Source organism: Carcharodon carcharias, chromosome 11, assembly GCF_017639515.1.
Source record: "Carcharodon carcharias isolate sCarCar2 chromosome 11, sCarCar2.pri, whole genome shotgun sequence".
Classification (NCBI taxonomy): Eukaryota; Metazoa; Chordata; class Chondrichthyes; order Lamniformes; family Lamnidae; genus Carcharodon; species Carcharodon carcharias.
In genome coordinates this window covers 119,485,167-119,507,670 of record NC_054477.1, presented here as the reverse complement: position 1 = coordinate 119,507,670, position 22,504 = coordinate 119,485,167, and the positions used below count along the sequence as shown (strand labels likewise).

The 22,504-nt window shown below is 43.5% G+C and overlaps 1 protein-coding gene across 2 annotated transcripts in view; it reads right to left on the bottom strand.

Annotated features, from left to right (window-relative positions):
- Positions 1 to 22,504, bottom strand: part of LOC121283780 (uncharacterized protein C3orf85-like) — a 64,109-nt gene that overhangs the window by 30,910 nt on the left and 10,695 nt on the right. For both annotated transcript variants that reach the window (XM_041198491.1, XM_041198492.1), the window contains exon 3: positions 21,697 to 21,833. In XM_041198491.1, the coding sequence (XP_041054425.1) occupies positions 21,697 to 21,833 (137 nt within the window). The remainder of the gene's footprint in view (positions 1 to 21,696; positions 21,834 to 22,504) is intronic.

The window sequence follows — 22,504 nt, the reverse complement described above, 5'->3', positions numbered from 1 at the left end:
GAAGTGCAGTGGCAGACATTTAAGCAGATGTTTCATAGTCCTCAAAGATATATTGCAGTGAGAAAGAAAGACTCTAGGGGAAGGGCACAGCAGGCATGGCTATCTAAGGAAGTTAAAGATAGTATCAAGTTGAAAGAAAAAGTGTACAATTCTGCAAAGAATGGGGGTAGGTTAGAAGATTGGGCAGAATATAAAACAGTGAACAATGACAAAGAATAATAAAAGGGAAAATTTTGTATGAGAGAAAGCTAGCTAGAAATATAAAAACAGATGCTAAAAGTTTCTACAGGTATTTAAAAAGGAAAAGAGTAAATGAGGCGAGTGATGGTCCTCTAGGGAGTGAGAATAAGGAATTAATAATAAAAAAATAAGGAAATGGCTAATGAATTGAACACCTATTTTGTATCTGTCTTCTTTGTAGAAGATACAAATAACACCCTTGAAATAATTATGAATCAAGAGGTAAAAGGGAGCGAGGAACTTCAATTTCTATCAATATGGAAAGGGTACTGAGAGCTTTAAATCTAAAAGCTGACAAGTTCCAGATCTTGATGGACTTCATCCTTGGTTCTTAAATGGAGTGGCTACTGAGATGGTCGATGCATTAGTTTTAAATTTCTAAAATTCTCTCAATTCTGGCAAGGTCCCATCAGATTGAAAAATAGTGAATATAAGTCCTCTACTCAAGAAAGAAAGGAGGGAAACAGAAAGCAGGAAGCTACAGGCCAGCCAGCTTAACATCTGTCATAGGGAAAATGCTGGAATGTATTATCAACTAGGTTATAGTTGGGCACTTAGAAAATCTCAACACAATCAGGCAGAGTCAACATAGTTTTGTGAAAGGGAAATTATGTTTGACTAATTTATTAGAGTTCTTTGAGAAAGTAACATGCAAGGTGGATGAAGGGGAAACCATGGATGTGGCATACTTGGATTTCCAGAAGATATTTAACAAGGTACCACATCAAAGGTTATTACACAAAATAAGAGCTCATGGTATAGAGGGCAACATGGTTAGAAGATTGGTCATCTAAAAGAGAGTAGGGATAATTAGGCTATTTTTGGGTTGGTGAGATGCAATGAGTGGAGTGCCACAGGAATCAGTGCTAGGGCCTCAACTATTTAAAACTATATCAATGATTTGGATGAAGGGACTGAATATATGGTTACTAAAGGCTGACCCAAAGATAGGGATACATACAGATTAAGTGAGTGGGCAAAAATTTGGCAAACGAAATATAGTGTGGGAAGATGTGAACTTGTTCACTTTGGCAGGAAGAGTTGAAAAGCAGCATATTATCTAAATGAGAGAGATTGCAGTACCCTGTGCTAAAGGAGGATCTGGGTGATCTGGTAATGAATCACAAAGTTAGCATACAGATACAGCAAGTGATTAGGAAAGCAAATGGAATGTTCTTGTTTATCGCAAGGGGAATGGAATATAAAAGTTAAGAAGTATTCCTACAGTTTTACAGGGCATTGGTGAGAACACATAGAGAGCATTGTGTACAGTTTTGGTCACCTTATTTAAGAAAGGACATAATTATATTAGAAGCAGTTCGAAGGCAGCTTAGTTGACTTATTGCTGGGTGAGGGGATTATCTTATAAGGAAATGTTGGACAGGTTGAGCCTATATCCACTGGAGTTTAGACAAATGAGAGGTGATCTTATTGAAACATATAAGTTCCTGGGGGGGTGGGGGGGTTTTGACAGATGGATTGCTAAGAGGATGTTTCTCCTTGTGAATATTTAAGAATAAGGGGTCTCCCATTTAAGGTGGAGATGAGGGGAATTTTTTTTCTCAGAGTCATGAGTTTCTGGAGCTCTTCGCCAGAAAGCGGGGTCATTGAATACTTTTACAGCAAAGGTAGATAGATGCTTGACTAGCACAGGAGTCAAACGCACTTGCAAAGCCATGGCATACAAAGCTATGGGCTTAGTGCTGGAAAATGGGATGAGAATAGTTAGATACTTGCTTGGCTGGTGCAGACTCATTGGGCTGATGGGCCTTTTTCTGTGCTGTAGACCTCTAAGATTCTATGGCCCAAAGGATATCGGGGTAGGCCATGACCATATTGAATGTGGAGAAGGCTTGAGGCTCCAAATGACCTACTCCTGCTCCTAGTTCACATGTTTGTATGGCAGATTTGAGAAGTAATGGAGGGGAATTCAGGATATAGCAAGGTATGAAGGGGGCATGGTGGACATGAAGCATGGGTGTAGTATGGGGAAAATTAGGATACATGGGAAAGCATGTAGGGGTGGGGTGAGAGGTGAATGTTTTAGGGCCTGACATTCATCATTAAAACTGGGTCAACATCTCAGTAAATGGAGGTGGGCATTCTAACCTGCCAGCTTGGCCACCCACCCACCTCTTTGGCTGCCTCAGGCCTGCTTCCAGACGCAGTGAACATGATTCAATTGCACCCCAGCCTCCCAGAAATGAAAATACAGTGGAAGGGGGTCTTTTTAAAAGGGGAGTGGTCTACCAGGTCTGGAAGCTGCAACACTGGCATCTACACTGCAATGTGGAAAATTGCCCAGATATATCCTTTACACAAAAACCAGGACAAATCCAACTCAACAATTACCATCCCATCATTCTTCTCTCAGCCATCAGTAAAGTGATGGAAGGGATCATGAACAGTGCTATCAGGCAGCATTTCTTAGCAATAATCTGCACACTGACGCTCAGTTTGGGTTCCACCAGGGCCACTCAGCTCCTGGCCTCATTACAGCTTTGGTTCAAACATGGACAAAAGAGTTGAGCTCCAAAGGTGAAGTGAGAGTGACTGCCTTCGACATCAAGGCAGTATTTGACAAGAGTGTGGCACCAGGAACCCTAGCAAAACTGGAATCAGGGGGAAAGCTCTCTGCTGGTTGGAGTCATACCTAACACAAAGGAAGGCTATGGTCGTTGAAGATCGATCATCTCAGTCCCAAGACTGCAGGGCCTCAGGGTAGTGTCCTAGGCCGAACCATCTTCAGCTGCTTCATCAATGATGTTCAAGAAAGGAGGAGAGAAAACTAGTGAACTGCAGGTCACTTAGCCTGACATCAGTTGCCAGGAAAATGTTAGAATCAATTATTTAAAAAGTGGTAACAGGGCTCTTAGAAAATCATAATATGATTCGACAGGGTTAAAGAAAAATGACAAATTTATCGGAGTTTTTGAATATGTAACTAGCAGGATAAATAAAGGATTAAAACAAAAAAACTGCGGATGCTGGAAATCCAAAACAAAAACGGAATTACCTGGAAAAACTCAGCAGGTCTGGCAGCATCGGCGGAGAAGAAAAGAGTTGACGTTTCGAGTCCTCATGACCCTTCGACAGAACTTGAGTTCGAGTCCAAGAAAGAGTTGAAATATAAGCTGGTTTAAGGTGTGGGGGGGAGGGGGGAGGAGAGAGAGAGAGAGAGAGAGAGAGAAGTGGAGGGGGTTGGTGTGGTTGTAGGGACAAGTAAGCAGTGATAGAAGCAGATCATCAAAAGATGTCACCAACAATAGAACAAAAGAACACATAGGTGTTAAAGTTGGTGATATTATCTAAATGAATGTGCTAATTAAGAATGGATGGTAGGGCACTCAAGGTATAGCTCTAGTGGGGGTGGGGAGAGCATAAAAGATTTTAAAATATTTAAAAATAATGGAAATAGGTGGGCAAAGAAAAATCTATATAATTTATTGGGAAAAAAACAAAAGGAAGGGGGAAGCAGAAAGGGGGTGGGGATGGGGGAGGGAGCTCAAGACCTAAAGTTGTTGAATATTGAATTTACCCATTGAAATCTTTAAAGAATGTGTTTGGTATTCTCTAAGAGTTATTGTTAATGCACAATGCTTTTCTAGCTACTTTTATTCTACTGGGACATTGTGTGGAATTTAAAATGTTCTTGTAGGTATTTGTGATCTCTTCTGAGTTATTCAAATTTCTTGTTGATGACATGGTTCCCTGAAAATACTTTTCAACCTTTAAAAATCATACCCATTATCTGCCCTGCCCCTAAGAAATTTTAGGGGAGCATTACATTTTTTTTTACAGGGTCCCTTGACTGATGTCACTATCATTGTAAATGCCTCATCCAACCCAACTATATTGCTTGGCTCAGTAAGTAGCAATCTCACCCCTGCATCAACGAAGTGGGGGTTCAGGCCCCAATAGAAGGTTTAAGCCATCAGGTAATATGCTTGCACATATCAAACATGCAGATTTCAGGTGAGGCATTAAATCCGGCCTGTCTATTCGGGTGGCTGAGATAGATATGAATGAACTGTGGCACTTTTAAGAAGAGGAGAAGGGACTTCTAGATTCATTGCCAGCATTTTTCCATCAACAAACATTACCAAAAACAGATAATCTAGCCATTTAGCCACTTGCAACTTGTGGGACCTTGCTGTGTGCTAATTAGTTGCCAATTTTGCCTATTTAATAATAGTATCATACCCAGTACCAGCATGTCATTTCCTGAACTTCAAACTAATTTCATATTTGAAAAGCAAAAAAGTATGGAAAAGATGGGCTCCCAAGGTCAACTGACTTCTTCCATTCCCCTATTTCAAAAGGGAACCAAAGAACGTTCTAGACTGATGTGATTTGATGCCCTTCCCTAAAAACTAATCAAAGGGGTATTGTCTGATTTGAATGGGTCATTTTAAAACAAAGACACTGACTGTCTCAAACCCTCAGAGGTGCTAACCCATAGGAAATGGAATCAACATAAACACCACACCTTTTTTGAAAAAAACCTCTTCTTTGTCTGTTTAAAAGTCCAGCTAAGAGCAGTTTGCTGATCGGATCTAACCGGGCCATCAGAACTATCAGTTCAGTCAATCTGAACCAGCTTCAGAAAGAAGCTGCAAAACATCAAGCAGCTGAAGTACGTAACCTGTTTCAGACTAAAGTTCACCCGACAATCAAACTCCTAGGTATTTGACTACAAGAATCCTCCCAACCTGCTGTGAACTCCTCAGATCATGAACCAGAGATCAAGTTAAGTGTAATCTGTAAGAGTGCACTACCTTTATCTTTATCCAATCGTGGTGTGTGTGGGTGCATGTGTGAGAGCAAGTGTGAGACGTTGCAATAAATTTGGGTAAGTGTGTAAGAATAAATAACTTCTATTCTTAAACTCTCAAAAGCTTTCTGCTGAATTATTAAATTGGGATACACACTCAAAGCATAAAAGACATACCTCTTTCCATACAAAATATATAGACCATGGGAAATAACACAGTACATACATTCTGTCCGTGACAACAATGATTGCACTTTATAAATGAATCCTAAGATGTCATCACTCATTACAGAGTCCTGGGCTGGAATTTTACGTGCCATGATCGGATGTGCAGTTGACCTAAACTAATGCAAAATAGCACAAAAAAACATTGAGTGGGTGTCCTGCCATCATAGCGATTTTGCACCATATCATAGTTGGCGGGTGCGCGCAGGAATCAGAAGCATGTCTGCTGACAATCAAAGTTGCAATTAAGCCAATTAAAGCCCCTTTCGACCAAGATTTTTAGTGGCCCATGCGTTTTTATGCTTGACACATGGGCCAATCAGCTAGGCGGCCTTCATACTTTTGCATCATTCTCGATCCAGGGTGGGATATGGTGCCCAGAAGATGTTTAAGGTAAGGAGTTATGAATAATGCTGTCAGTTGTTATGTAGTTGCATTAGAGATAGTTTGTGGCTTTTTTGTGTGCAAATATCCTTTGAACAACATTGCAGCTCCTTGAGGCAGCTCCACAGCAGTTGTTAACTTTCAGGGAGCTCATTATAAATTGCCCACCCGCACCCTCACTTGTTTCGGCAACCGCCCTCTTCCCACCCGATCCCTGACAACGCTGAGCCTTTCTCAAAGCGTGTTTCACACTGGCCACCAGCTAATTGGCTAGCCAGAGTAAAAATGCATGTCAGTCGCGATCGTGGCCGAAAGTGGATATCGTGTCCACTTCCAGACCCACCGATCGTGCATGCACGATGAGTATAAAATTCAGGCCCTGGTTTCTCTCCTCCCTATCCATTTGTTTCTCACAACACATTCAATGATCATCAAAATATATTATAAAAAGTACATAAAATGGCTTAAACTATTTTGAATGCCAGGTAAAGGAGAGTAAGAGATGTGAACAGGCTACAGCATTACTCCACACACAAGCAAGCAACTGAAAGCATTAAGTGTGTTTCAGTCCTTTGCTTTCCTGTTCTGCTGCCACTGTCCCAGATTTGCCTTCCTCTTGGTTAAGGATACAGCATCCCTCTATGCCTCTCTTGGCAATTTCTGAAAGGCCCATCACGCCACTTGCTGCTGTTTTATTTTAGAGCACCAACTCCAGCTGCCCCAATCTAATATCTCTCTGATTAACATGCCCAGGGAGGAGAATAGGGGGCTAATCATGCCAAACACCTGCTGATTACTACATAACACCATCCCTAAGCTGATGAATCAGTGCTCCTCCATGTTGATCACCACTTGGAGAAAGCACTGAGGGAGACAAGGGTGCAGAATGTACTCTGGGTAGGGGTCTTCAATGTCCATCGCCTAGAGTGGCTTGGTAGCACAACTACTGACCAAGCTGGCCAAGCGCTAAAGGACAAAGCTGCTAGACAGGATGGAGGGGGAACCAACAAGAGGGAAAAACATACTTGACCTCATCCTCACCAACCTGCCAGCCACAGATGCATCTGTCCATGACAGTATTAGTAGGAGTGACCACAGTACAGTCTTTGTGGAGATGAAGTCCCGCCTTCACATTGAGGATACCCACCATCGTGTTGTGTGGCACTACCACTCTTAAATGGGATAGATTTCAAACAGATCTAGCAACTCAAGGCTGAGCATCCATGAGGCGCTGTGGGCCATCAGCAGCAGCAGAAATGTACTCAAACACGATCTGTAACCTCATGGTCCAGCATATCCCCCACTCTACCAGCGCCATCAAGCCAGGGGATCAACCCTGATTCACTGAAGAGTGCAAAATGCATGCCAGGAGCATACTGAAAAATGAGGCTACAACACAGGGCCACTTGCATGCCAAACAGCATAAGCAGCAAGTGACAGACAAGGCTAAGCAATCCCATAACCAACGGATCAGATCCAAGCTCTGCAGTCTGGCCGCATCCAGTCATGAATGGTGGTGGACAATTAGATAACTCACTGGAGGAGTAGGCTCCACAAATATCCCCATCCTCAATGATGGAGGAGCCCAGCACATCAGTGCAAAATGTAAGGCTGAAGTATTTGCTACAATCCTCAGCCAGAAATTCCGAGTGGATGATCCATCTCTGCCTCCTCCGGAGGTTCCCAGCATCACAGATACAGTCTTCAGCCAATTCGATTCACTCCACATGATATCAAGAAGTGGCTGAAGGCATTGGATACTGCAAAGGTTATGGGCCCTGACAATATTCCAGCAATGGTACCGAAGACATGCTCCAGAATTGCAGTGCCCCTAGCCAAGCTGTTCCAGTGCAGCTACAACACTGGCATCTACCCAGCAATGTGGAAAATTGCCCAGGTATACCCTGCACACAAAAAGCAAGTCCAACCCAGCCAATTACTGCTCCCTCAGTCTACTCTCCATCATCAGAAAAGTAATGGAAAGGGTCATCAACAATGCTATCAAGCAGCGCTTGCTTAGCAATAACCTGCTCACTGACACCCAATTTGGGTTCCATCAGGGCCACTCGCTCCTGACCTCATTACAGCCTTGGTTCAAACATAGACAAAAGAGCTGAACTCCCGAGGTAAAGTGAGGGTCATCAAACTTTGACATCAAAGCCGCATTTGATACTGTGTGACATCAAGGAGCCCTAGCAAAACTGGAGTCAATGGGAACTGGGGGAAAGCTCTCCACTGGATGGAGTCATACCTAGCACAAAGGAAGATGGTTGTGGTTGTTGGAGATCAGTCATCTCAGTCCCAGGACATCACTGCAGGAGTTCCTCAGGGTAGTGTCCTCGGCCCAACCATCTTCAGCTGCTTCATCAATGACCTTACTTCCATCATAAGGTCAGAAGTGGGGATGTTCGCTGATGATTGCACAATGTCCAGCACCTTTCGTGACTCCTCAGATACTGAAGCAGTCCATGTCCAAATACAGCAAGACCTGGACAATATCCAGGCTTGGACTGACATGTGGCAAGTAACTTTCATGCCACACAGGTGTCAGGCAATGACCATCTCCAACAAGAGAGGATACAACCATTGCCCCTTGATGTTCAGTGGCATTACCATTATTGAATCCCCCACTATCAACGTCCTTGGGGTTACCATTGACCAGAAACTGAACTGGACAAGCCATATAAATACTGTGGCTACAAGAGCAGGTCAGAGGCTAGGAATCATGCGACGAGTAATCCACCTCCTGTCTCCTCAAAAGCTGTTTGCCATCTACAAGCCACAAGTCAGGAGAGTCATGGAATACTCCCCACTTGCCTGGGTGAGTACATTTCCCACAACACTCAAGAAGCTTGACAACATCCAGGACAAAGCAGCCCTCTTGATTTGCACCACATCCACAAACATTCACTTCCTTCACCACTGACGCACAGCAGCAGCAAGATACACTGCAGGAATTCATCAAAGGCTCCTTCAACAGCACCTTCCAAACCCACAACCACTACCTTCTAGAAGAACAAGGGCAGCAGGTAAATGGGAACACCACCACCTAGAAGTTCCCCTCCAAGTTACTCACCATCTTCACTTGGAAATATATCGTCGTTCCTTCACTATCGCTGGGTCAAAATCCTGAAACTCCCTTCCTAATAGCACTGTGGGTGTACCTACACCACATGAACTGCAGTGGTTCAAGAAGGCAGCTCACCACCACCTTAAGGGAAATTAGGGGTGGGCAATAAATGCTGGCCCAGCCAGCAAAGCCCACATCCCATGAATTAAAAAAAAAACTCCCATCCCATTCACTCCACCTGGGGCTGACCACGTGTGGACTTTACTATTGGATTGGATATCACTGCCTCCCTTTGCAGCAGCTTGCAGAATGTCTATTCACTTGTGAGAAAGACCATTGCCATCCATCAGCTTAAGGCTAATGATTGCATCTACATCCAGGTTTAGGTGGAAACCTGGCTGAGAAGTGATGGCACATTTCTCCTTATGGCTATAAGTTTCACTACTTGCCAAATCCCCCTTTCTTCTCCCGCTCCCCAAACTGGCACAGTGGTAGCCTAGTTCTTATCACCAAATTACACACCTTACTTAGGAACATAGGAATGTGGATAGGTCATTTAGCCTCTCAAGCCTCTCCCTCTGGTACCTTCTCCTCCTTTGGGCATCTACCTTGTTCCACACTACTCACTTCTCATTTAATGTCCTCATTCTCTACTGCCTACCTAAGTATATGCCACATTTCTCACTGAGAAATCTTTACTGCTGTCCTCCCTTAACCTCTGCGCCAAGCAACTTCTCATCCTCAGTGATTTCAACCTTCGTCTCAATTCATCATGCACTCTTACTGCCTTCCTATCCTCACTAAATCTCTCCTTCAATGTAAACTCATCAACATTATCAAGACCATCCCTATATTAAATATATTTTAGTTGTATTTGACTGTACCGTATACAAATGATGGCATTGACTGGGAATTAATTGGGAATTCATTTGAGCCCCCTATAAATAAACATGGATTAAAACTGGCTATTGGGTTAGGGTGTATGTACTTGTAATGTGTAATTCTATAAAGTTATTATTATTGCTAGACACTTTCCCTTGCTCGAGAGGATGATTGTCCTCCATGAGTCCAAAGATGGCTGATGAGGCCAATTCGAGATCTGCAGACATTTGTCGTCATGTGGGATGTCTGGTTATATTTCATCAGTTTGATCACCACATGTTCTTTCTCTCTCTATTTTGACATTATTGGGTCTCAAAATGCTGGGCTCCTTCCCACTGACAGTGCTGCCATCTAATTCAATCTAAGGCGGTGGTCTCCTAGAAATTGATGTCAATGTTGTATTTCTTCTTATTGGTTTTCAGCAAATCCTTGAAGTGCTTCTTCTGTCCTCCTCTGATGCATCTGCCATGACTGAACTAGGAGAAGACAATCTGCTTTGAGAGCCTGGTATCTGACATCCGAACTATATAGTCAACAATGTTGATGGTGGATGATCATAGCCTCGATGCTTGCGGTGCCTGCTTGTGAGAGGACACTGATGTTGGTGCGCCAGTCCTCCTGCTTAATATGGAGGATTAATTGCAGGCAGCATTGATGGTATGACTCCAGTTGTTTTGAGATGCCTCCTGTATGTTGCCCATGTTTCAGCCCCACACAGTAAAGAAGGGATCACAACCACATGGTAGATCATGAGCGTGTTTTCACTTTTGATGTCATGATCTTCAAACACTTGCTTTCTCAGGTGGCCAAAGGCTGCCGAGCAGATTTCAGGCAATGTTGGATGTCTTTGTCAATTTCAGCCTTCTGTGAAATATAACATCCAGGTTAATGGGAGTGTTCCACGTTTTCCAGGCACCCATCATGAATCCCACTCAATGGAGCTGGGGCATGTGCATTTGGAACTTGCTGATGGAGGACTTTGGTCTTCTGAAAGTTAAGTGTAGGTCCCAACTCCTTGTATGGCTCAGTAAATATGTTGATGATTATCTGGAGATCCATTTCTGACACAGAACTTACTGCAGCATTATCAGCGTATTGGAGCTCAATGATAGGTCAGAGTGGTCTTAGTATTTGATTGGAGCCTTTGGAGGTTAAATAGTTCACCGTCCATTCGATAATTAAGCTGCACTCCAGCAGGGAGCTTGTCTCTAGTCAGATTGAACATGGCAGCACAGAAGATCGAAAAAAGTTGACTCCTGTCTCAACCTCAAAAGGGTCTGTAACGGATCTGTTAAGGATGACCTCTTGAAATCATCATGAAGTAGGTGAAGGATGGTAGTGTGTTTTGGAGGACATCCATACTTCAGCAGAATCTTCCAGAGTGCCTCATGATTTACAGAGCTGAATGTCCTTGTCAAGTCAAAGAACGCTATGTAGAGAGATTGATGTTGTTTGTGACATTTTTCTTGTAGTTGCCGAGATGTAAAGATCATGTTGGCCATGTCTCTTGATAGTCTAAACCCACATTGAGACTCGGGGAGTAGCTCATCAGCAAGTGTAATATGTCGGTTCAGAAGAGTTCTTGTAATGATATTTCCTCAATGAAAGCAGGGAGATGCCTCCTTAATTTCCACAGTTGGATTTGTCCCCTTGAAGATTGTTACAGTCATGGTGTCTTTAACATCATTCAGAACTTCCCCTTCATTCCAGATCTGTGGGATAAGGGCATGGAGCTGGAATGTTAGTTTGTCTCTTCTGTGCTTAAAGATTTCAGCAGGATTCCATCACTTCCTGCTGCTTTGTTGTTGTTCATTTTATGTGATGGCTTTCATCACCTTCAAACTCATCTTGAAATGGGTGTTATGGGATGGAGTTGAAAACACTCTTGTCAACAATTGATTCTTGATTGAAAAGGTCTTCAAAATGCTTCCTCCACTGGGCATGACAGCTTCCCTTTCCTTGCTCAGGTCTCCCCCATCCTTAGGCCTCTGTGGACCTGGTCCTTGAGTACTTAGGCCATAGCCATAGATACCATTCATGTCAGAGAGATGTTGGATTTCCTTTGTCTTGTCTGCCCACCACATGTTCTTCATATCTCGGGTGCACATTTGTACCTCGGCCTTCACTTGTTGGTAAAACAGTTTCTTTTGCTTTGAGTTTGGGACATTCCATCAGGTGCAGAAAGTCTTGTGTTTGTGATCAGTTTGTTGATATCCTGGTCATTTTTACCAAACCAACCCTGATGCTTCCTGACAGAAATTCCAAGTGTCTCTTTGCAGGGATTGATGATATTGGACTTAAGGACATCTCAAATACTCTGGAGACTCTTCTATTCTTGTTTGAAATTTGAAACTTTTTCCCTAAGGCATTGATGGAATCAATCTCTTTTGGATTCTTCAGAGCTTCGACGTTGATCATTCATGGACATCTCGTCTGTTGCACCGATCGTTTGGAGCCAGTTTGATGGAGATAATTGAATGAATAAGTCGGTGATTGGTCCAGCAGTCATCAGCCTTGTCATTGCTCTGGTGGTGTGGACATCTTTGCGATTCTGGGCACGGACGATGATGTAATCAAGTTTCCTTCAGCAGCAACTCCCAAACCTGTGACCTCCACCACCTAGAAGGATAAAGGCAGCAGATGCATGGGAGCAGTTCCCCTCCAAGCCAAATACCATCCTGATTTGGAAATACATCACCATTTTTTTCACTGTTACTGGGTCAAAATCCTGGAACTCACTTCCTAACAGTACTGTGGGTGTTCCTACAGCATGTGGACTGCAGCAGTTCAAGAAGGCAGCACACCACAACCTCCTTAAGGGCAATTAGGACTGGGCAATAAATGCTGGCCTAGCCAGCGACACCCACACCCCATGAATGAATATAAAAGAAAAGGTGCCAATGTTTGGGCCATGGATATTGCCAAAACATTTTGTTCTTGTTCTCCTGGTGGAACAGGGCATTGGTGATAAGCCCATGTTCTGTCCATTTGGTAAGGAGAAGAATGCCATTGGAGTTGACATTTCCAATTCTTTCCTGCCAGCCTGGTTCACTAATGTCTTTTAGGGAAGGAAATCTGCCACCCTTACCTGGTCTGGCCTACATGTGACTCCAGACCCACAGCAATGTGTGTAGTTGACTCTTAAATGCCCTCTGAACGAGGGGAATTAGGGATGGGCAATAAATGCTGTCCTAGCTAGTGACGCCCACATCCCATGAATTAATTTTTTTTTTTAAAGTTTTATTCCAGTGACTGGAATCTCTTCCAGTTCTGGGGTTGAAATCTCAGAGAAATAAGCCTACCCTGCTTTAGAGCTCCACAGACAGCTTGGTCAAGTTTGGCAAAGAAATCTGTCTTGGTTTCATTGTTGAAGCCCTGAATTGGCCATGTGCACTGATTGCAGTGGTGAATTGGCTCCTTACCACTTTGAGATGAAAAGTCATGAGGCATTCATTTCTTCCAAGAGGGAGCTCATGAAGACAGTTCACAAGTTCATTCTTGATGGCAAATCCAACTCCATGAACTCTGCATTCTTCTTCTGATTTCCCTTCCCAGAACAAAGTGCAGCCCCCTCAGAGCTTCTTGAGCTGCCCCTCACCAGCTTTCCAGGTCTCATTCAGAGTGGCAATGTTGATGACATATTGCCAGAATTTATGTATGACAATGCAGCTGTCTAGATGTGGTCTATCCAGTCAGAAGGGGTGGGGAAGATTCTGTTTAGGGCACATTTTCTAGCCCCCTCCCCAGTAAAGGGTGAGCAGAGTGGATCCTGAAGTTCAGTTGCAGTTACAGCTGCTGAAAGTCACTCCTGTTTTGTCCGAGTGCTAGACGACCATCTTATAACTGCTGCCTCTGTGGCAGATCATGATTAAAAGCTTCCAGACAAAGCAATCTTGCCCCCGTCACCGTTTGCCACTCGCCAAAGGGCTTGGGAGATGTGCTTGGAAAGAAAGAAACCTGTGGGTGACATCTTTTAGCAAGGGGAAACCACTGTACACCAGCTTCCACACGTGTCTTGACAGAACGAAACCTTGATCCAATGGCAAGGAAACCAAGACAATTAGAGGTTTCATTCTACTGCAGCCTTTGTCTGCTAGAATAGCTGCTGAGATATTCCAGACGGCACATCTTCCTCCACCTTTACTGCTGTTGACGACTTGTTTGCTAGGTCCCCATCTGCTGTTAGAGTCATATCTCTCAAGACTGAAGTTTTCTTTTACAAAATGGAAAGCATGATCTGGTCATCTGGAAGCTAACCTGGGATCTTTTTTAAAAGTAGGTCGTAAGTTCACCTTGGAACTGTACGCAAGCAGGCCTCTTCCAAGAAATCTCTTGACCTATATGGTACCTGAGAAAGAGTTGTTTGTTTGAACCGCAAAGCACTTTACTTAATGAAAAGCTGGGAGACAAAACAGGCAGTCACATGGGAGAGGGGAAAAAAACTTAAGTTGTGAACCTGCTTCTTCTGAAGGCAGTTCTTGTTGGAGAACAAGCTGAGAAAGGAAGGCTACCTTGGCTGGCTCCCTCTCTCTACCTTGTCTAAAATTGAGTGTGGCTATCAATCTGTAGCCAGCAAACCCTCGTGGGTGTCGGGACCCTGTGGACTTTATCTTTTATTTTATAACGCCAATCCTCTAAAGCTCGTCTCTGCAGGGAGAGTGTGAGTGTGAGTGGGTTGACCATTACTTGCAAAGAAGTTTTGTTTTAAAATAAATTAATTATTCTGATTTTTTGAAAGAAACCTGGTCAGTCTCTTTTCTTCTGGGTATCAGAGGTGCAGGTACACAATTGGCCATTTTGGTGAGAAAATTAAACACTTAAATTAATGGTACGGCCTGTGGAGTAGTGGGGCTTGATATTTCGTGCACTCCTCCCACCTCAGTCGTAACATTGCTGTGTAATCCTAGGGTTGCTAACCATAAGGAGTCCCACCATACTTCACAACACTAAAACAAAAATAAAAATACCTGGAAAAACTCAGCAGGTCTGACAGCATCTGCGGAGAGGAATACAGTTAACGTTTCAAGTCCAAATGACTTTTCATCAGAACTAAGGAAAAATAGAAGAGAGGTGAAATAGAAGCTGGTTTAAGCAAGGGGGGGGGGGTGGGGTTGGGGGGGGCAGTGGGGAGAGGAACAGGAGGAGCTAGATAGAGGGCCAGTGCTAGGTGGAGATAACCAAAAGATGTCATAGACAAAAGGACAAAGAGGTGTTGACGGTGGTGATATTAGCTAAGAAATGTGCTAATAGGTGACATTAAGGGTAGAAAGCAGGACGAGCAAGGTGCAGATAGTCCTAGTAGGGGTGGGGTGGGGGGAAGGGATCGAAATAGGCTAAAAGGTAGAGATAAAACAATGGATGGAAATACATTGAAAAATAATGGAAATAGGTGGGAAAAGAAAAATCTATATAAATTATTGGAAAAAAGGGGGATCGGAAAGGGGGTGGGGAGATGGGCCAGACATGGTTGAGGGCCCTATCAACCACCGTGGGTAGAAAACCTCAGTTAAGGAAGAAGGAAGACATGTCAGAGGAACAGTTTTTGAAAGTGGAATCATCAGAACAGATGCGACGGAGGCGAAGGAACTGAGAGAATGGGATGGAGTCCTTACAGGAAGCGGGGTGTGAGGAGCTGTAGTCAAGGTAGCTGTGGGAGTTGGTAGGCTTGTAATGAATATTGGTGGCAATCCATCACCAGAAATTGAGACAGATAGGTCAAGGAAGGGAAGGGAAGTGTCAGAGGTGAACTATGTGAAAATGATGGAGGGGTGGAAATTGGAAGCAAAATTAATAAATTTTTCCAGGACCAGAGAGCATGAAGCAGCACCGAAGCAGTCATTGATGTACCGGAGAAAGAGTTGTGGGAGGGGGCTGGAGTAGGACTGGAACAAGGAATGTTCCACATACTCCATAAAGAAACTGGCATAACCAGGGTCCATGCGGGTACCTATAGCCACACCTTTTATTTGGAGGAAGTGAAAGGAGTTTAAGTAGATATTGTTCAATGAGAGAACAAGTTCAGCCAGATGGAGCAGAATTGTGGTGGATGGGGGTTGTTCGGGCCTCTGTTCGAGGAAGAAGTGAAGAGCTCTCAGACCATCCCGGTGGAGGATGGAGGTGTAGAGGGATTGGACGTCCATGGTGAAGAGGAAGCGGTTGGGGCCAGGGAGATGGAAATTGTTGATAATGATGTAGGGTGTCAGAGGAATTGCGGATGTAAGTGGGAAGAGACTGGGCAAGGGGAGAGAGAATGGAATCATGATTACAAGAAATGAGTTCCTTGGGGCAGGAACAGCCTGACATGATGGGTCTGCCGGGACAGTCCTGTTTGTGGATTTTGGGTAGGAGGTAGAAGCGGGCCATCGGAGGTTGGGAGACTATGAGGTTGGTAGCTGTGAAAGGAAGATCTCCAGAGGAGATGAGCTCAGTAACTGTCCTGGAAACAATGGCTTGATGTTCAGTGGTGGGGTCATAGTCCAGGTGGAAGTGTCTGCGAGTTGACATTCAACCCACCAGACTTCACCCTATTTTGATTGACCCTTTCTTAATCATTGCTCAGGTTCTGTGGTGAGGATAAGGGGGTAATTTTGGAAAAAAGCCTATGCAAAGATCGGTTCCAGTTCCATCCTTCACCAACTTTCTGAAATAAAACACCCTTGACCTTGCCACCTCACATGGCATCACTACTCCTATCGCATCAATCACAGGTAAAGACAACTCCGATCACTTCCTCGTATCCCTCTCCACCCACAGCCCCTTCGCCCACTATCAAATCCTCTATGACTCTCTCCTCTATGAACATATATAAGAACATACAAACAGGAGGAGCAGTAGGACATTCGCATCCTTGAACCTGCTCCGCCATTCACTAAGATCATGGCTGATCTGATTGTGGCCTCAACACCACTATTCTGCCTACCCTCAATACCCTTTCATTCCCTTGTTAGTTAAGAATTTATCTACCTCTGCCTTAAAAATATTCAATGACCTTACCTCTACCACTCTCTGGGGAACAGAGTTCGACAGAAAAAATTCTCATCACCGTCTTAAATTGGAGACCCCTTATTTTTAAACTCTGTCCTCTAGTTTCTGTCTCTCCCACAAGGGGAAATATCTTTTCAGCATCCACTCTGTCAAGCCCCCTCAGGATCTTAAAAGTTTCAATAAGATCACATTTCATTCTTCTAAACTCCAACGGATACAGGTCCAACCTGTTCAATCTTTCCTTATAAGGTAACCCCCCCAGGAATAAGTCGAGTGAGCCTTCTCTGAACTGCTTCTAATGCACTTATGTCCTTTCTTAAATATGGGGACCAAAACTATACACAGCACTCTAGGTGTGGTCTCACTAATGCCCTGTATAACTGTAGCAAAACTTCTCTACTTTTACATTCCATTCCCTTTGCAATAAACAACAACATCCCATTTGCCTTCCTAATCACTTACTGTACCTACATACTAGCTTTTTGTGATTCATGTACCAGGACACCCAGATCTCTCTGTACTGCAGGATTCTGCAATCTCTCTCCTTTTAGATAACATGCTGCTTTTCTATTATTTCTGCTAAAGTGGACAAGTTCACATTTTCTCACATAATACTCCAACTGCCAAATTTGTGACTAGTCACTTAACCATCTATACCCCTTTGAAGGCTCCTTATGTCCTCTTCACAACTTACTTTCTGACCTTTCTTCGTATCATCAGCAAATTGATTAACTATACATTCAGTCCCTTCATCCAAATCATTTGATATAGTTGTAAATAGCTGAGACCCCAGCACTGATTCCTGTGGCACTCCACTCGTTACATCTTGCCAACCCAAAAATGACCTAATTATGCCTACTCTCTGTTTCCTGTTAGCTAACTAATCCTTTACCCATGTTACCCCCTTTACCATGAGCTCTTATTTCATGTAGTAATCTTTAATGTGGCACCTTGTCAAATGCCTTCTGGAAATCTAAGTACCACATATCTACAGTTTCTCCTTTTTCAGTTGCTTGTTGCTTCCTCGAAGAACTCCAATAAATTAGTCAAACATTGATTTCCCTATCACAAAACTGTGTTGACTCTGCCTGATTGCACTGAGGTTTTCAAAGTGCCTAGCTACAACCTCAATAATAGATTCCAGCATCTTCCCTATGACAGATGTTAAGTTAACTGGCCTGTAATTTTCTGCTTTCTATTTCCCTCCTTTATATTCACTATTTTCCAATCTGATGGGATCTTTCCAGAATCTAGGGAACGCAAAATACAGTCATGTTATGATCACTGCTACCTAGGGCTCCTTTACTACGATGTCATTAATTAATTCTGTTTTGTAATATAAAAGAAGATTGCAAGAGTTTTTTTAGATCTATAAAGGGCAAGAGAGAGGCAAAATTGGGCTGCTGGAAAATGACGCTGCAGAAGTAGTAGTGGGGAACAAAGAAATGGCAGAGGAACTGAATAGGTACTATGCGTCAGTCTTCACGGTGGAAGACACGAGTAACATCCCCAAAGTTCAAGAGAGTCGGGGGACAGAGGTAAGTATGGTGGCCATTACCAAGGAGAAGGCGCTAGGAAAACTGAAAGGTCTGAAGGTGGATAAATCACCTGGACCAGATGGATTACACCCGAGTTCTGAAGGAGATAACTGAAGAGATAGTGAAGGCATTAGTGGTGACTTTCAGGAATCACTGGAATTGGGAGGGTCCCAGAGGACTGGAAAATCGCCAATGTAACCCCCCTGTTTAAGAAGGGAGTGAGGCAAAAGACGGGAAATTACAGGCCAATTAGCCTGACCTCGGTCATTGGTAAGGTTTTAGATTCCATTATTAAGGATGTGATTTTTGAATACCTGGAAGTGCCTGGTAAAATAGGGCAAAGTCAGCATGGTTTCATCAAGGGGAGGTCATGCCTGACAAATCTGTTAGAATTCTTTGAGGAGGCAATGAGTAGGTTAGAAAAAGGAGAGCCAATGGATGTTATCTACTAGGACTTCCAGAAGGCCTTTGACAAGGTGCCGCACAAGAGGCTGCTCAGTAAGATAAGAGCCCATGGTGTTAGAGGTAAGGTACTAGCATGGATAGAAGATTGGCTGTCTGGCAGGCAGAGAGTGGGAATAAGGGGGTCCTTCTCAGGATGGCAGCCGGTGACTAGTGGAGTTCCGCAGGGGTCAGTGTTGGGACAACTTTTCACTTTATACATTAATGATCTAGATGAAAGAACTGAGGGCATTCTGGCTAAGTTTGCAGATGATACAAAGATAGGTGGAGGGACAGATAGTATTTAGGAGGCGGGGAGGCTGTAGAAGGATTTGGACAGGTTAGGAGAATGGGCAAAGAAATGGCAGATGGAATACAACGTGGGGAAGTGTGAGGTCATGCACTTTGGTAGGAAAAATAGAGGCATTGACTATTTTCTAAATGGGGAGAGAATTCAGAAATCTGGAGTGCAAAGGGACTTAGGAGTCCTAGTCCAGGATTCTCTTAAGGTTAACTTGCAGGTTGAGTCCGTAGTTAGGAAGGCAAATGCAATGTTGGCATTTATTTCGAGAGGACTAGAATATAAAAGCAGGAATATGCTGCTGAGGCTTTATAAGGCTCTGGTCAGACCACATTTAGAATGTTGAGAGCAATTTTGGGCCCCATATCTCAGGAAGGATGTGCTGGCCCTGGAGAGGGTCCAGAGGAGGTTCACGAGAACGATCCCAGGAACGAAAGGCTTAACATATGAGGAACGTTTGAGGACTCTGGGTCTATACTCAATGGTGTTTAGAAGGATGTGGGGGATCTGATTGAAACTTACAGAATACTGAAAGGCCTGGATAGAGTGGACGTGAGGAAGATGTTTCCATTAGTAGGAGAGACTAGGACCCGAAGGCACAGCCTCAGAGTAAGGGGAAGACCTTTTAGAACAGAGATGAAGAGAAACTTCTTTAGCTAGAGAGTGGTGAATCTATGGAATTCATTGCCACAGAAGGCTGTGGAGGCCTGGTCATTGAGTGTATTTAAGACCGAGATAGATAGGTTCTTGATTGGTAAGGGGATCAAAGGTTACGGGGAGAAGGCAGGAGAATGGGGTTGAGAAACTTATCAGCCATGATTGAATGGCAGAGCAGATTTGATGGGCTGAATGGCCTAATTTCTGCTCCTATGTCTTATGGTCTTATGGTCTCCCAAAATGTAATGTACCCTTGAATATTCAGGTCCCAGCCATTCTCATCTTGTAGTCATGTCTGTTTCTATTTGAGTTCTCAATTAACCTGATTTGCTATGAATGCATTTGGATACAGAGCCTTTGGTTCTGTTCTTTTACTATTTTCACAACCTCTTCCCTTATCTGTTGGCTCTGTCCCTTCTTGCCACCCTGATTATCATTTCCCTTATTGCTTGCTCTCTTGCCTGGTCTTCACTCTTTAATTTATCATATCTTCCCACACTTGATTCCTCGCCTCCACTATTTAGTTTAAAACCCTTTCTACTGCATTAGTTGTACGACTTGGCAGAACCCTGGTCCCAGCAAGGTTCAGGTGAAGACTGTCCCAAAGATACAGCTTGCACTTTCCCCAGTAATGGTGCCAGTGCCCCGCTAATTGAAACCCATTTCTCCCACACCAATCTTTGAGCCACACATTTAACTCTCTAATCTAATCTGCCCTATGCCAATTTGCTTGTGGCTCAGGTAATAATCCAGAGATTATTACCTTTTGAGGTTCTGCTTTTTAATTTAGCCCCTAGCTGTTTGAACTCCTTAAGCAGAACCTCTTTTCTATCCTGTCTATGTCATTGGTACCAACATTGACCAAGACAACTGGATCCTCCCCCTCACACTGCAGGTTGCTCTCCAGCCCAAAGCAGATATCCTGAACCGTGGCACCAGGCAAGCAACACAGCCTTCTGGACTCATGGTCTCGGTGTGCCACTATATTTCTATTAACTGCCCCCCATTTGAATGGCTTCCTGTACTATCATGCAATGGTTAGTTTGCTCATCTACACTGCAAGCTCGCTTTCATCCATGCAGCTTGCAAGCACCTCGAACCTGTTGGACAATTGCAACTTCTGAGGCTTCTCCACTTATACATTCTCGGTCTGTTTACCTGCTTTACTCGCGGTCATACCCTCCTGTCCTCAACACTGACCAAATCAAAAGACCCTATCCTAAAGGGCATGGCAACTTCCTGGAATAAAGTACCCAGGTAACTTCCCCCTCCCTGATGTGTCACGGAGTCTGCAGCTTGGCCTCCAGCTCAATGACTCTGAGCCAAAGCTCCTCGAACTACAGGCACTTACTTTAGAAGTGTTTCCCTTGGAACACAAAGGCATTCACAAGTTCCTACATTCTGCAATTGCAACACATCACCTGCTCTGCTATCTTTATGAATTAAAGACAACAATGTTGTTGAAACAATGAAACCCACTGCAAACAATTACAACAATAGCTTTCTGTCCGAAAATAAATCTAAAGTAGGTTGCAATGCACAGGAATATGGATACTGTTAGACAAAAAAAGGTCCATCTAGTGCACCTTCTTCATCCTGGTAATCATACAATAAAAATGATTTTTTTCATTTATCCATGGGATGGACTTCGCTGGCTGGGCCAGCATTTACTACCAATCCCTAGTTTCCCTTGAGAAGGTGGTGGCAAGCTACCTTCTTGAACCACTGCAGTCCATGTGGTGTTGGTACACCCACACTAATTATGGTTGTCAATCTCCAGCAATATATCTGCAGCAGACTGAAACATGATGTTAGCAAAAATCCCCAATCGAGGAACAATGGTCATATGTCCCTTCCACACATGTTACAATTACCACATGTTGTGTTTCTAATTATTCATATGGAAATGACCCCCACGGATTGATGTTCAAAACTTAAAATGACTGCAGTGACTGACCTAAAAAGTCTCCAGGGGGCAATCAAAACAGAAAATTCCTCTCCAGGTGTACAAAACTCCCTGTTCAATTTTCCTTGGTGTGCTAGAGGTAAGCCGACTACACCGTAGGATTAATTCTCTAAATTACCTAAGTTATCTGTAATTTTAAATTCAACCGAAGGAAAATCATCCCCAAATCTGAAGTACATGCAAGCGCATTATCACATCCAACTAGATCAGAGTTTGATCACATTCAAGCTTTACCTGTTCTGCTTGAGTGACTCCCCACACATTATTTGCACTGTTTGGGTCCCAGTATCCTTGCATTGTATCAGTTTGCCTTTTGTTTCGAATGAAGTGGTTGGCTTCTTCATCAGCTAAAAATGGTGCAGTTGCAACCCCTGCCAGAAAGACAATATTACTGACATCAATGCTACAACAAAAAAACATCGACGGAAGACTTGAAAAGCTTTGATAGGTAATTGACTTTGATTCTCAGTTTGTGCTGAGATACTGGTCTCAGCTCAGCCGCAGTTAGACACATGACAAGTGGACACAATGGTTGGGAATGAAAAATATCAGTTGGGATTTCCAACCATGTGTGGGTACAGATAGTGGCTGAGAACATGAAGGGGCTCAGCTGTGATATCCTCCACTGTCAAATAACTTGCTGATCTGCTCTATCTTAACTTTCACACAAAGAATAATCACTTAGACAAGGTAGCGGAATACACAGTACTAGGAAAAGTATAGCAACAAGAAGTGACTTCAAGAATAAGAGAGAAGAGAAGGCAATGGTGCAAAATGAGCATGCTCATCTCTATCCTAATTGTCTGATCTTCACTGCTGCCAAATGAGACTCTACACAGGAGCAGATTTTGGGACATATACAGTTATATTTACCTGAACCATTTTTTTAAAGCAACTACCAGAGTGCTTTTTCAAGCCAAGATATGACAACCAGAGATTTAAAACACCGTGCTGCTAAAGGCAGGAAGGCCTTCTATCCATTACAGTATCCTTTACTAGACTGAACCAAACAAGCTGGTTGGTCCGCTAAAACATATCTTAT